Here is a 15,000-nt window from a genome sequence, read left to right as displayed (position 1 = left end):
CTGTGCGCCCTCGACTTTTGTGAGAGGCTTGTTTCAAGCACTCCTTTTTTCCGTACCCAGCGTTATGAGATGAGTGTCACTGTGAGGGCGGGTGTTGTGTCAGCGACGTGCAAAACGATGAATGGGCAGTTAAACTTGTGTACAGTAAAGGCCACGCTGCTCTGGGACGGTGCTGAATCAGGGCCTCGGGGTGCGATGAGCGGTGTTTTTGGGGCTTCCCCGGGTGGGAGCGTATGCGAGCGCCGGCTCTCGTAGCGGCCTGGGTCTCACGCCGTCAGGTGGCTGCAGCACCCTGGAAACACTGTGCTTCCACGCTTTGAAACCCAATCGCTCCGCGCCCCGTGTTATGTCTGAGGGAGCCAAATCCCCCTGCGTTTGTGCTGTCATCAAGTGGCTTTTTCCCTGCTTCTCTTTTCCCTCCCTGCCATCCCCCCTCCCCCCCACCCCACTCCCCAACACTCTGCGCTCTACATGTGTGGAGTGCAGGGTTGAAACTTGTGGCTAGTTTGGTGAAACTCTGCACTCTTCTGGGTGAAAAACCAGAGCTCAGAGTTGGGGGGGCGGGGAGTGCTGAAAGCCATTGAAAGTGAATGAGAAAGATCTTGGTGGGGGGGGGACAAAAACCCTGCCCAACAATAATCTGTGATCCCTTTTTCAGATTTTCTGCCCCCCCTCTCCCCTCTCTCTCTCACTCTCTTTTTCTCCAAGTTGGTCCACAGTTAATTCTCCAGCTGGCAAGGATCTCCTCTAACTCTTTTCAGATGCGCAATCTACAGAGAAATTAAAAGTGACTTTTTTTTCGCTACCGCATCATGTAAATGGTAGGGTTGTGGTTGATTGCAGTCAGAGACATTTCCCACATTATGAAATAATTAATTTCGGCTGCAATTATGGACAGGGGCTTAGCTAAGGGTAGTTATTGCTGCTGACTGTAATTGCGGCGTAATGTGGCGAATTCGCAGAAGACCTGACTGCTGTTGTGCCGGGCTCCTGCGTGCAGTCTATGCACAAGGCAACATTACCCAGACCCTATCAGTGCTTACCTAGAAAGCTCTCAACGCAAACACGCTGCCCGCCGTCTGCCTATCAAACCATAACAGAAACAAAATTGCAGTGTTTGTTCAGTGAAAGGCCGCGTGAAACAACGTTTCTGAGAGCGGCTTGCTGTTCTAGCATAATCCGGCAAAGCCAGGGCTCTTTCTAAGCCCTGCTAATTGGATCGGGAGGATTTCGACCAGGTGTGATATGCATTTGACAGCGCCATTAAACGATCAGCGTTTTTACTCTCTCTTAAAAGCCGGGGTCAGTGCTTTGTCTTTAGGGGTCTAATCAGGTGCCTAACGCCGCTTGTGTCAGTGGGGGCATTGGACAGCCTGACATGCACGGCAGAGTGTTAGTCCTTTCTCTCCTCTCTCTCTCTCCCTCTCTCTCTCCTCTTTCTCTCGCTCTCCTTCTTTCTGTCCATCTCTCCATTTCCAAGGTGAGATTTCACTTTAATTGAGCAGAAACATGTGGAGAGATCAGAAAATATCTCGAGGGATTAAAGTAAAGTTCTGAATTTGTACTACTCACAGCTTGTGTTTGGAGCAAGGGGTCTGCTGGGAATGAATGTAGTTAGTGTGACCTTTGACCCCGAGAGCTGTTGACATGGAAGGCAGCCAAGAAGGGTCCACAGAGCGCCTTTGTTAATCTCATTCATGGCTCCCTACAAACTTCAGGCGGTAGAAGTTGCCAGCTCAAATCTCTGGAATGCAGAGCCCTTTTTCCCATGCTTTGGAAACAGAGGTGGGCCCTCAACCAGCAAGACTCCTTTAACAGGACTTCTTCGGCTCAACTCAATCGACACTGACAGTTTCCTGGCTTAAGCTTGCCAACTGGCAGTGCAGCGGAGCGCGGGGGGGACAGGCCGGGGCCCTCTCGGTGCTGCGTGGGCCACTGTCCGCGGGGCAGCAGCCGAAACGCGGCCTGCCCGCGCCCCCCAGCCCTGCCGGACTCCCCCCGGGCGCGGGGGTGGGGGGGAACTCCGGGGGAGCATCTGCAGGCCCCTGTCTGTACCCAGCACCCCCAGGTCTCCTCTGTAAGGAAGAAAAAGGGGGGGGGGGGGGTTTGCAAGATCGTAACGCAGTGAAATCGAGTGCTGTTTCCAAGTGTTCCTGACACTAACAGAGCGGAGGACTGGTTTTACTACTGCCGGGCTGCAGCAGCCTCTCAGACTCCTCTCTCTCTCTCTCTGGGATCAGTCTCTGCTTCCTATAGCGCAGGTACGCCAGCGAACGCCTTTTACGACCGCAGGAATGGCCTTCAGGCTCATCACGTTCATCCCGAAATACACTCAGTGCCGGTACCAGTTCCTGTCACTCACTCTAATGTCATAATTAGTGAATATTATTGTTCATGACATCGTTGGTGTTATTAGCGAAACTTGCTGTATTGCTTTGCTGCCAAAGCATGAACAAAAAAAAAAAAACAAAAACAAAAAGGAAAAAAGAAAAAAAGGAGTGGAACGGGGAAGTTCTCCAGGCTGTTGACCACAGACAGCCCCTGCAGGTGGCTTTGAGGGCTCATGGTGCGGGACAGGGTTAGCCCAACCCCACCCCCCCTCGTCTCCCCACCCCCCCACTCTGGGCCCCGGGTTCCTGGGTCCTCCAGCTGTGGGGATTATGGCGGTGCTGGGGCCTCCGGAGCTGGGGGGGGGGTGTTTGTGTTTCCCTTTCTGCGATCGCCACAGAGTCATTAGAGCGCTGGCCTCTCCCTCACAGGACACTACCCGCTCGTGCATACACTGCCCCCCCCCCAATTGGAGGGGGTGGGGGTGAAATCAATGGAGATTAGATTAGTTCACCCCTCAATCTGCAATAATGGCAACCCGCTGGAGGCTAAGTGGAGATCTACGGGGCCCAACGCGGGGGAGGGAGGGGCAGCTACAGCTCCGTTTGATTTCCACTTAAACTGAATGATTCGTGATTACACCCCTGACTGCACCCTCTTCCCGGCCGTGCACACAGCCGCGTGAGGGACCGTGATGTCACCCATCACAGCCCTCCCCAGCCCCGGTCCCCTCCACGTCCACAAGCACACAGCCCCCGCACACCTTGGCTGTCCCTCGTCCCTTCACCGTTGCCTCTAGCCAAGCTGACCGCAACATGCTTTGACCTTAAACTTTAACTCTGAGGTGCTAAGTGTAAGCAAACGTTTTGCTTGTTTTTATTTTTTCTTGTGTTATGCGTTCATTTCTCATGAAACAGAATGGAAAAGCATTTAAACACTAAACTGTAACTCAAAGTTACAAACCAGTCACATTGTGGCTGGATTGAGTAGGTGCCTGGATGTCATGATGAGTGACAGACTCATAAAATCACAGGATTGCCTGTTACCTATTTCTCATCTTTTAAATGTGGAGCTTAAAGTAAGAGTAGGAGATTCCTTTGAAAAAAGGGACTTAGGCAGCATTAGTGAAGTCAAATGTGTTGTCAGTTTGCTTCCTGCTATCCTCAGACGGCAGGCTTGAGCTTCCCCCCAACCCCCCCCCCCCCCCCTCCGCGTTTCTGCGGCTCAGTCAGTTGAATCTGTGACACGGCAGCAGAGGAAGTACCTTCCGTTCCCCACAAAGGCACCCCTTGGGTGTTTGACCTTCCTCTTGTGAGCTGCGGGGCGAGTCGGGCGTCGTAGTCTTTTGGCAGAGTCCCCCTCCACCCACCCTCCACCGCCCCCTCTACTCTGGGCTGCCCCCTCTCCTGCTCTGTCTGTCCCTGCTTTGGGTCGGACCTGGTGGGGGTGGGGGGTGTGGGAGGAGGGGGGGGGGGGGGGCAGCGCCACTCTGAAAATCTGCTCCCAGTTAGCGTGGGGCCTCCTGGCAGCACACAGCAAGGCGCTGATTTACCTGCAGTCCTTCATTTTAACGTTTTCCATCTGGGGCAACAATGGCCTATAGACAGTGGCCAAACGAGACGCGAGTTATGAGGGGGGGGGCGGGGGGGTGGGTGGACACAGGGACCCGGTCCTGCTGCTGTCTGGCCTGGGACAGAGAACCCAGAGAAGCGCTCTGCTCGGGTTGGTGTTGGTGGTGGGCGTGGCTTTCCGTGTCGCATCATTACCTTACCTTACATCACATTCCATTCATTTAGCAGACGCTCTTATCCAGAGCGACGTCCAGCACAAAAGAACAGAAGTGTGTCTATTCAAGTTCAATGAGCAACAGTGTCAGACCAGGCTAACAACGCTCTCAGCACCAGTGGGTGCGGGCATAATGTTATCCAAGCTCGGCATCATAAATTTACCTGGCAGATGCCCCCTTCCAGGGCGAGTCACGTATCTTACATGTTTTCTGGATTGTCCACTTCCCAGCTGGATGTTTACGGAAGCCAGGCTGAAGTACTTTACTCAACAAGGGCACAGGAGCCCATTCCGGAATCCAACCTGCAGCCCTTCATTAGACGCCCGCTGAGTTCCGCAGATCGACTATGGATCCGAGCGGAGGCTCCACCACTCACGAGCGTTTGCCAATAGAGTTAAACGGTCCAGGGGAGCTAAATGCCAGGCACGCCGTTGGCTTTTCTTGTGTTCAGTGAGGCACAGAGGAGGGCTGCTAACTCCATGTAGCCTTTTCGTAAGAGGAAAATCCCACTTTGCTTTCCACCCTTTCCCTGGAAAAATAATAAAAAAAAAAAACATTCTGTTCTGTGATAGGTTTGTTCCATCTCTGATCATTGGGTGGAAATTGATTGTGTTTCTTAGGTTGGGTAAGGGATGAGGTCACTGTTGGAAAGGAGAGGAAGCATTATTAGTTTGGTAATATAGGGGTATCAGGCAGGTACCCCCCCCCCCCCCCACCCCCCACCCCCCGCCATTCTGCAGACCATTCGTTTCCTTTTTAGCTCCTCGGCGTGCGCGACCCCTGGCTTGGCGACCGCCCTGCGCCCCCGTGCCCTGCGCCCCTCTCCCCGCGGCCCGCTCCCTGCTTCCTGGCCGCAGTAGAGCAGGTAGCGGGAGTAAGTCATGGGCCCTGACATTTATGCCCCTGCGCTTTTACTGTTTAATGAGGGAGTTCTAAAACTTCCCACTGGAGTTCAGCACCTCGTCCCGCTAGAAGGGCTAACTGGGCTGTAATTGGGCCAGAGGCTGGGGGCCTGCGCTCAAATCAACATCAGGTTCCCCTCGCCATCCTCCGCCGAGCTCCTTCCGGTGTACTTGCTAACTGGCATACAAGCTACTCGGCATACGTGCTAATCAGCATACGTGCTAACCAGCGTACGTGCTAACCAGCGTACGTGCTAACCAGCGTACGTGCTAACCAGCATACGTGCTAACCAGCGTACATGCTAACCAGTGTACGTGCTAACCAGCATACGTGCTAACCAGCATATGTGCTAAACAGTGTACTGCGTAATATAGCTGTCAGTGGACCAGCCTTCTGCACGGAGATGACGTTAATGAGGAGCCCCCCCTCCCCAATTCCAAACATTGCACAGGAGATCCCGGGTTCTTCCTCACGGTTTTCGCGGGTTGCACTCCGGACGGATTACAGCCACAGATACGAGTTTAGCGCTTCGGCAGGCCTTCGGTTCAGGTCCAGCCTCTGAGGCTGTTGTTACTGTCCGCCCCCCTGTTTGTCTTTGTCTGTGGGGGATTAATGTCTCTCCGAACCCCAGCCCGAGTGAGTGCACCTGACTTAATCACTTCCCCTCCTTCTGGTTTAAAGGGTTTTTTTTTCTTTTTTTGGAGGGGCGGGGGGGTGGTGGTGGCGGTCAGAGAGGCGAGAGCGGGGCATCTGGAAGCCCTAGTTGCTCAGCTATAGAAGAGTCATTCATTTCCAAGCAATTAAGAGCCCTGTTGACGCATTTATGTTCTGTCTGTAACTCCTCGTCTAATCCCGGCTTCCGACTACAACGGGGAATGTCATTCCGGACATAATGAGGTGCGGCTTCCCCTTCAAAAGGCCTTTTTTTTGCTCCCTTTCAGGACGTGAGTAGCGACATTATCACCAGCGTCCATTTTGCATACCGGTCTCTGTCGGCTCAGCCGATGATGCAGGTGGCACCGCACAATAGGATTGTGTTGTGTGGCATTGTCTATATGTTTGTGTTTTGAGTTGTTATCCATAAAGCTCCATCTTAGGACTAGGCTCTGTGGTGCTGGGAGTCAATACAATTGGTCAATATTACCAGTCCATTGCCCAGAGCAGGGAAAACACACCTGTTTCCGATAAACCCTGATATTTTGTCATTAAGAAGTCTTCTGTTAGCTGTTCCTAATTGAGATGGCTGCAACCAAGGCTTGTTTTTTGTTCATCATAAGGAGTTAGCACGGAGTGTCAGTGGGGGCTCGTGGGAACATTGAGTTGGGACTCTAGGCTCTCTCTGAACAAAAGCCTAATCATTGTGGCTTTGTCACTGTATGTTTTGAATTAAACAGTGTATTTTGTAATGGTGTGTGAATAATTTACAAATTACTTATTTACCTGTATGAGTATATATACATGTACACATTAGAATCTCTAAGACTGGATGAAGATGTTTAATATCTGTCATATTATTTCTACTACAAATACTACCACTAATATTACTACTACTATTACTACTAATAATAAAATAATCTGATGGTACACAAGCTTATGTGACGAACTCAAAAAGCAGCAGTTTAGGAGTTAGTGAAGGAACTGTGTCAGGCTCCGCTCTCGCTCGACCTTGGATATTTTGCCAGTGCGTATTGATCTGTGCGTCAAAGTCCTCGCAGAGCCGGCGGGGTGAGGCCCCTCTTTTTTTCTTTTTTTTTTCTTTCTGCTTTGTGTCCACAGCAAAGAGGAACTACAGACGCCTATTACATGTCTATTTTATGACTATCCCCTTCTTCACCAAGCTTTTTTGATAAAAAATAGCTGCAATTCTTTTTGAAACGGGTTGAAAGATAAATGTAGTGATGTGAAAGCTAATGGCACCTGACGTAATCTTTGTTGTGGCATTCCACTTGTGTTCTTGGAGTCTTAGAGGGGATGATTATAAAATTATACAATTAGGCAGGGCAGGGGTGTAGTATGTTTTGATAAAATATATAGTTGATGTGGTCGCAATCCTACTTTTACTTAGATGTGTGATGGAATAGGGCTATCTGGGGATGTGCAGTATTCATTAAATTGACCGTGTGTGTCAGGTGGAGGGGTTGCAGAAGGGCATTGTGGGTGAGGAAGTGGGATTGTAACCCAAAGCTTTGTCGGGTTAACGCCCGTGTAGGGAAATTGCTGTTGTCCCCTTGTGTGACGTACGAGATTCCTGAATTGCCTCTGTAAAAAAAAAAAAAAAAAAAACATCCAGATGTAGATATGCATGATATGTAAAAATCTAAATTAAATAAGTGTGGCATCTGGTGAGCGACTGGGTAGTCCTGGTGTTCCTGTTGGTGTGATTGATATGTGACTGAGGGCCACACAGCTCCTTCAGCCCGGAGGCTTCTGAGGACACGGGTCTGTTTCTGCTTACCCAGAGAGGGCCTGGCTGCCTTGCCAGCAGCCAGAGAGCAGATGGTTGAGGCGGGACGTCCCTGGGGGTCCGGGGGAGAGGGTAGATGGGTAGGGAAGGGGCTGTCGGGGAGCTTACCAAACCCGGTCCTCTCCAGCTACACCGAGACCCCAGCCTGGGGCTCCACACACACACACGCACACACACACACAGAGCCTACACCCAGAGCCCACACCTAGCTCCAGTGATTGGGGCTCCTTACTGGCACTTAGAGCTTGCCCTGTTTCTTCTTTGCTTATTTTTGTGTAACTGAATGTTGTGGTCAGTCGACAGCACAGCACAGGACACAGGTGTGCACAGAGCGGTTTGGTTACAGTTCTCCAGGCTCGTAGAAGCCGCCCCGGCCGGTCCCGGTGCCAGAGCGGAGCTGTGGTTGGGGCCCGGTCCCTCCTGCAGTATGGCTCTGACTCCGGGGGGTGAAGGGGGGGGGTCTGCAGCTGGCTCTGCTGCGGCCTGCGCTGCGGTCACATCTGTAGCGACCGGGGAGGGGACCGCCATGCTCTTACCGCACGGCGTGATTCACCAGGCACCCCCCCCCACAGCTGCGGTTGCGCGGCGGTCACTTTATTGCAGTCTGCCCTGCTAACGCTCTACACGGCGGGCAGACATTCTTCTTTTTACTGGCTTCTCTTCCCATAATAAAGATCAAATAAAAGTCTGCTCTGAGCGGAGAAAAGGCCGGCCACGCTGGGTTCTGTACAGTGAGTATTTTGTGATGCTCTGATGATTCTTAAGGCGATCCGGTTGTGAGGAGGTGTGGCCAGGTGTCTGTCGGGGCTGGGTTTAGCCCTCGTATGCCAGGGGAATGCTGACGCTCAGAGCAGTCGAGGGTGCTTGACTGCGTACGGCAACCAGATTGGATTGGACCCCAGGGGGTTACAGCGTGCGCACTCAAGGTGTCTTTGCCCTCACCTGTGCGTCAGGTGCTCTCTCAGCCCAGCAGGTAACAGGGCGACACAGAAAAGCCCGCCTGTAAATCCCGTTTCATTGGTTCTGACCCGTCCCTCTCGCTCCTCACCACGGGGACTGGGCTTTACTGGGGCCATCTTCCTGCAGGGGCGAGCACCGAACGCCGTGGGACTTTCACACTAAATAAACTTATATGTTTATACAAGATGGGTCCAAATGGAGGAGCCACTGGGGCGTGTTACGGTGTTTGGGGAATGGCCTCCAGGGTTTACGGTCTGTGTAGCTGTAAAGTTGTCACTCCTGGCAGCCGGGGAGACATCTCGTAGAGGGAGAGGGGTGAAAGAGGATCCCGGTTGTAATGTTGAAATGTAACCAAATTAAATTCGGCGGGACGCCGTACGCCCCCTGTCTTTTTACTGCCGTCTGTAATCACCCTGCCGCTCCCCCCCCCCCAACCCCCCCCGCCTCCACCTGGGAGCTAAACCTTTGAACCTGGCGTGTCTTTCAGGAACCGCGTACCCCCGTCGGCCCGTTTACCCCCGTCGGCTCGGAACGCCTGCGATGGACCACTTAGCCCCGGCGAGCGCCTTCCCTTCCTTTGTTTAACCTCTGACCCCCGAAAACAAGAGTCACTCCAGAGTTCTGAGGGGAGCGGAGAGGAAGGGGAAGTGTGGGGTTACAAATTAAATATGTGCGTGTCATAAGTCATAAATCCACGGCCCCTGCTACAGGCAGCGCTACTGAAACGGCATGCGGCACTCACTGTCTGGTGATAAAGTTTTAAGGCCCGGCCTCCATCGCCGCCTTTAAAGAGGGGATCTGGGTGATGGTCTGGCTCCTGCCGGAGAGCCGTATGCATCCCAGGTGTCAGCGGGGGCTGGAGCTGCAGGCCCCGCTACAAAAGGGATGTGGAGCCATGCGTCTGCCCCCTCCTCTGCCCCTCTCCTGCTCCACAGTGGGGCAAAATCCAGTTGCCATGGTAGCTTTCTCACCCGTAAGAGTCAAGACTGCATCTCATTAAAAAAAAAACGGGCTAGACGGATTTTTTTTTTTTCTTTTGATCTGTGTGATTTCAGATCTGGTCCTATTAAAGAGTAAGTGTATATTCACTTGCCATCTATTTTTTTTTCTCCTGGGTGGAGAATTATCAGGAACTATGCAGAGGCCTCTTGGCTTAGCTGGCCTAATAGGGTGACAAAGCAGTTTGGTGATGTCTGGAGCATGTGTGATTTTCTATTTTTTTATTTATTTTTTTTTTTTACAGATACACACGTGTCACTGGTTGCCAGTAGAAATCCGCCTTTAAGCGTCCGGACAAATGACGAACAGATGTTTCAGTTCAAATAAGTCAATTAGTTTTCAATAGCACTTTACCTCCACTCCTTGCCATGCCATTTTTACATTCTCCCCATTAAATATAGCAAAACAGATGTGTGTTTTTTTTCCGCATTGGCGAAAAACTGATCTGGAAGAAAAAAAAAAAAGAGAAGGAGAGAAGGAAATGAAAGGGTGCAGAGGCCGCATATAAACATTTCATAATAATTTCATATTTTTGCAATATGAATGATCTGGCCGCAGGATTAATTTGTGTATTTTGTTGTAATATTTTATACTGTAGCTTTTATGAATAAGCCGCACAGAACGCCAGGGCTCTGGGATTTGCTGTGGGCTGTAGTGGGTATGTGGAGCAGCTCGGCTCTGGGAATCCATCACACACTGTCTGTTCTTGCTCTCAACATTTTGCACTTTATGGGCTACAAAAAAATAGTGATTTTGAGAACTATTCATCTTTTTTTCCACGCATTTTTTCAGTATGTTGCTGTTTACGTTGACTTCATTGTCTAAATAAAAATATTAAAAGCAACAATTACGATAACAACAATGACAATTTGCTCTCTCTAACGCGGAGAGCAAATTGCTTAGCACACAGTTTCTTTGGTACACAGGGTGATTGACACTGCTTTAAACTGTGCCTTTTACCCATCCTGTAAGACCATTTAATGGATGTCATTTGTTCAGAGAAGGCTGGGGTAGTACTCAGTTTCATTAAAGAAACTGAAGTGAGACTCAAATTCCAGAGGAAGTTGTAGAACCATATCTACCACATTTTCAGAGCTGTTTCAATGTAGCTGTTTTCCATTGTAACTTAATGCCGCCTGACAGCACAATGGAATTTTAAGGCACTCCTCTTTTTAAATGTACATTTGCTCTACCTTTATAAGGCATTCTGGGAAAACTGTGGTCCAAGGTAACACTTATTAGTAAGAGAAACCCAAGTTTAAGCAGCTTGCTGCACTATGGACAGAGTGGATTCTTCATTGGTGATGGAATGGTGGAGTTATGGACTGTGTGGGTTAGTTTTTCTTGTTTTTGGCTCACTGGGGTTTTACTGTGACTTCCTCCAAGTCTGTGTTGAGTCACCTCATCTGTCCAGTTCAACAGATTTTTAGATTTCGGTGCGGATCCCCTGCTGCAGTGCCGATATTTTGATGTATTACATTTTAAATGATGTACACATTTTAATAAAATTATAAAATTATTTTATTTGATAATATTAAAGAATTGTGATTTCATATCTGTAGTTACATAGTTCATAGTTATTTAGTTTCATGATTATACTTATCATAATGAGCCTTTAAAATCTAATCTAAATGTGTTCTTAAAATGCAAAGCAGCAGTGGTCAGTGGTGGTTTGCTCCCGTTCTGAACCATAATGGCAGGATGCCATCTGCACCTTCCCATAATCCCTTGGGCCCAGTAACCACAGGGCCAGCTGATTGGACAGCAGTGTGACCCCTGCACAGTGATTAAAGTTGTGGGAGCGGGCCTTAAACCCTCCACCCTCTCATCTGTGGTCATGCTCCCCGCATAGGGGTCACGCCTTCTCCAGGGCTGGGTGTAATTTCAGCCATGCGGGCGGAGCCCGCCTGTACAGAGGGCGTTTGCCCCAATCAGTCCACACCCTCCGCCGGGAGCACCTGTATCTGAAAGCTGAGCTCATGATTGGCACCCTGTGTTGACCTGAGGCTCCCATCGTTCCCTGTAGGTTTCACACAGGGTGCTGCATGCTATGGCTGAAAGACCTTTTATGCTCAATCCTAATGGTAAGAAAAAAGGTGGCTTGTTGCTTATGTTTAGAAGACGCAATTCAGAGTATTATGCCAGAGAACATTGGCATTTACTAGTTTATTCACTCTGCCATCACAGCTCAACTTCTTAAGTAACTTCATATGTCGTGTCCTTTTTCATTGATCTGACTGTTCCTGGTTTCTGTGTTTCTGGCTGGTTCACGCTGCTGTTGTTTGTTATGAAATGTGCTCCCCTTAATGGAACATCATTGCTCGTGGGCAGCCAAAATAGTGGAGCTGAAGAGCGGGGCCTGTTGGGTAACAGGTGTTTCTTGAGTTTCTCCACTGCGGGTTTTACTTCAGTGTAAACAGGCCTGCATCTGGAGACTGTCTCCCTTGACATATCAAAGTGTCCTCCCAGCAGACTGCTGTGCTTTGTGTGTGTGTGTGTGTGTGTGTGTGTGTGTGTGTGTGTGTGTGTGTGTGTGAGTACGTGCGTGTCTCTGTGCGCGTGTGTGTGCGTGTCTCTGTGCGTGTGTGTGTGTGTGTGTATCTGTCTGTGTGTGTGTGTGTGCGTGCGTGCGCGTGCATGTGTGTCTCTGTGCGCGTGTGTGTGAGGTCCCTGACAGTTTTAAGGTAAATGTGTTTCCTTCATGCTCAGGTTGTTTGCTGTTTTCTTTGTGTTATACATTTCCTCTCCTCTGTGTGAGTGCCTGCGCGTGTTCTGTGAGAGTTTACCGTTCGGCGTGTTTCACGGTGTTTGCTTTGCGTGTGAGTATACAGTATACGGAGTATACAGTTTTCTGTGTGATCTGCTTCACGTTTAATGTGTGAATCCGCAGTGTCTCCTCTCTGTTCTGCATCGCCATGCCTCTGTGTGCTCCTTCGGTGTTTCCCCGTGTGTATTCCTACAGTCTGTGCTTTTCATGTGCAGGCTACAGTGTGTGTATCCCTGTGTGTTCCCGTCCCCCTCTGTGTGCGTGAGTTCCTGATGAGCGCGTCTCCTTGGTGAGCAGCTCCGGGCTGCCGAGCGACGGCATCCAGGTGGCTCGGGCCTGTCGGTGCGCGCGGGGGGGGCCCCAGGGGTCCCCGACGGAAGCGCTGTCAGAGCTGTAACCGGATCACAAGGCCGTGCGTCCCCGCTGGGGAAACGGGCACCTTTGAAGAGCGCTACGGGCGGACTCCGGTTTCAATGTGCAGGGGGTGCGGGGGGGCTGCCGTGACCCTGCCCCAGACTCCGGGGTGCAGGAGTGGGGGGGTTAAAGGCGTCCCCAGAGAAGGACAGCTCAGACCCCCTCGACTCAACCCTCGTCCTTAAACGGAAAGGAAAACCAGAACCCTCCAGCTCTGCTGTGGCGGTTCGTTCCATTTATGTTCAATTTATGTTCCGGCTCGCTCCAGAATTGCACAGGCTCTCGTCCTGGTATAAAAGTCATCTTTTACAACCTGAGTCAGATCTCATTTCAGACACGCGTGTTTGCCAGAGAGTAATGCCGAGGACTGCAGTCCGCTCGGCGTAATTTGCCCAGAGGTTTCTCAGCTTGTTTGATTTTGTGCCACGCGGCGCCGCTAAGCCCTGCATGCCTAATAGCACGTCAATACGTAGTTCTTAACTATAAATCCTCGTCCAGGAACTCGGGAGCCTCTAGAAGGAGATACTGTAATTCCATTGTCTGCATTATTTACAGGGCCAGTCTGTCTCCTGACGGCGAGCAGGCCTTTTGTGTTTCCCGGGCGCTCGCAGGACCCAGATTTGCCTCCTTAGCGGGGCAGGGGCGAGGGCGGGATTAGAGGAGTAATCCTCCCGGATTGTTTGCGTCTTCCTTCGGCCGCAGGTCACCCCCCCCCCCAGCCCGAGTGCAGACGTGGACCCCGCCCCGCTTCGCTGTGGAGGGTGAACGAGAGAGAAAGAGGGGGGGACGGAGAGAGAACGAGAGAGAAGGAAGGAGAGTGAGAGAGAGAGAAAGGGCTTTGTGTTGTCTTGAGCCCAGTAATGAGCATGCGGCGATAGAGCCGGTGCGCTCATGGCCGACCGAAGGCTGCAATTAAAGGAGGGAGGTAGCCGTACCGTCAGCCGCTTCGGATCTCTTTAAATGTAAATATAGCCGCGTCTCTCCGAGCGCCCAGCGAGACGTTCCAAATTAAAGCTGTCTCGGTAATGAGAGAGCTGTGATATTTCAACATGAAGAAGGCCTTTCTTTTTCTTTTTTTTTTTTTTTTTTGCTCTGAGTGTGAGCACCGGGTGCCAGGCAGTGTCTCTTGTTGAAATGTTTTAATTAGTCTGAAGACTAAGGCAGCAGTGCCAGACGTGCAGTGAGACAGTGTGGCCGCCATGGCCCCTCCCCCCTCATCGGCCCCTGATCGGCCCCTCGTGTCCGTGGCGGAGTCCATTGTGGTCAGAACCGCCTCGCCCGGTAGTCCGAACTCTCCTGGCTTCCCTAGGGGGATCGCACATGGAATGATTACCACCATGATCCTCTGCCGGCCCGGATGACCTCCTCCAGAGAACTTCCAGGAGAGAGGATAGAGAATCCTCTGAAACCCGGCTCTAACTATGTACACAGCAGTGTGTGGAGTAGTTGGAAGAAACTGAAGGGAGATTGTGGCCCAGTGCTTGCTGGTTTGTTTCCGCTGTTGTGTGCTTGAGGAAGATACTTAACACGGTATCGCCTGGTAAAATATCTGTATAAATGGATGATACACAAGTCATCTTGGATACGTGTATTAGCTCAGCAAATAATGTAAAATGTAAATGTAACTCCTGTGTCAATTATATGTTGTCTACTTACATTGCAGGATATTCACAGATTTAAGTTAACTACCTTTACCCAAGGACAGAACCAGCCCCTCCCCTACAGGAATCAAACCTGCAACCTTCTTGAAATAACACTCATTGAAATAATACTAAATTGTCAATTACAGCTTACAGCACCTGATTTTGAGGTCCATAATTGTGATTTCAAAGGATGAGTGTGTTTTTTTTTTAGCCTGTTGTAGGAGACGATGGGCAAGCGGATTGTTTTAATACTTAACAGCATTCTTTCCTGTGATAGGATTAATGTGTTCCTTTCACAGGATCCCTATCCGCTCTGCATGAGAGCAAAGGGGCATATGTTACCCGCACCGTGGTCTCCTCCAGCCTCAGCTAAACCAGGGGTCACTTACAGTATCATCCTCCGCATTAGGGGTGATACTTGTCATGTCTCTGATGCCTCCGGAGCAGGGATTAACAGGTCTTTCCCCAGCCCATATGCTGCTCGTGAGTTAAGTTCTACCCCTCTTCTTCCCCCAGCTATCTCCCCTGGTTCGAAGTGTTCTACAAGCTCCTCAACATCCTCGCCGATTACACAACCAAAGGCCAGGTCAGTGCACATCAGCTCCACTGAGAGTCAACAGTCCGCCCGCGGTGCCGTTGTCCTGCAGCTCCAAAGCGAACAGACGACTCACAACGCCGTCATTTCATCCGGTTTTCGTTAATCAGAAACGAAACACGGCTGAATAATCACATTTGT

At 50.7% G+C, this 15,000-nt stretch overlaps 1 protein-coding gene across 3 annotated transcripts in view; it reads left to right on the top strand.

The window, feature by feature from the left end:
• Window positions 1-15,000, top strand: part of dennd1a (DENN/MADD domain containing 1A) — a 132,508-nt gene that overhangs the window by 54,186 nt on the left and 63,322 nt on the right. For all 3 annotated transcript variants that reach the window (XM_036526613.1, XM_036526611.1, XM_036526614.1), the window contains exon 6: window positions 14,781-14,850. In XM_036526613.1, coding sequence (XP_036382506.1) covers window positions 14,781-14,850 — 70 coding nt within the window. The remainder of the gene's footprint in view (window positions 1-14,780; window positions 14,851-15,000) is intronic.

Source organism: Megalops cyprinoides, chromosome 4 (genome assembly GCF_013368585.1).
Source record: "Megalops cyprinoides isolate fMegCyp1 chromosome 4, fMegCyp1.pri, whole genome shotgun sequence".
Taxonomy (NCBI): Eukaryota; Metazoa; Chordata; class Actinopteri; order Elopiformes; family Megalopidae; genus Megalops; species Megalops cyprinoides.
Note: the sequence above shows the minus strand (reverse complement) of the source record. Positions and strands in the feature narration are given on the sequence as shown.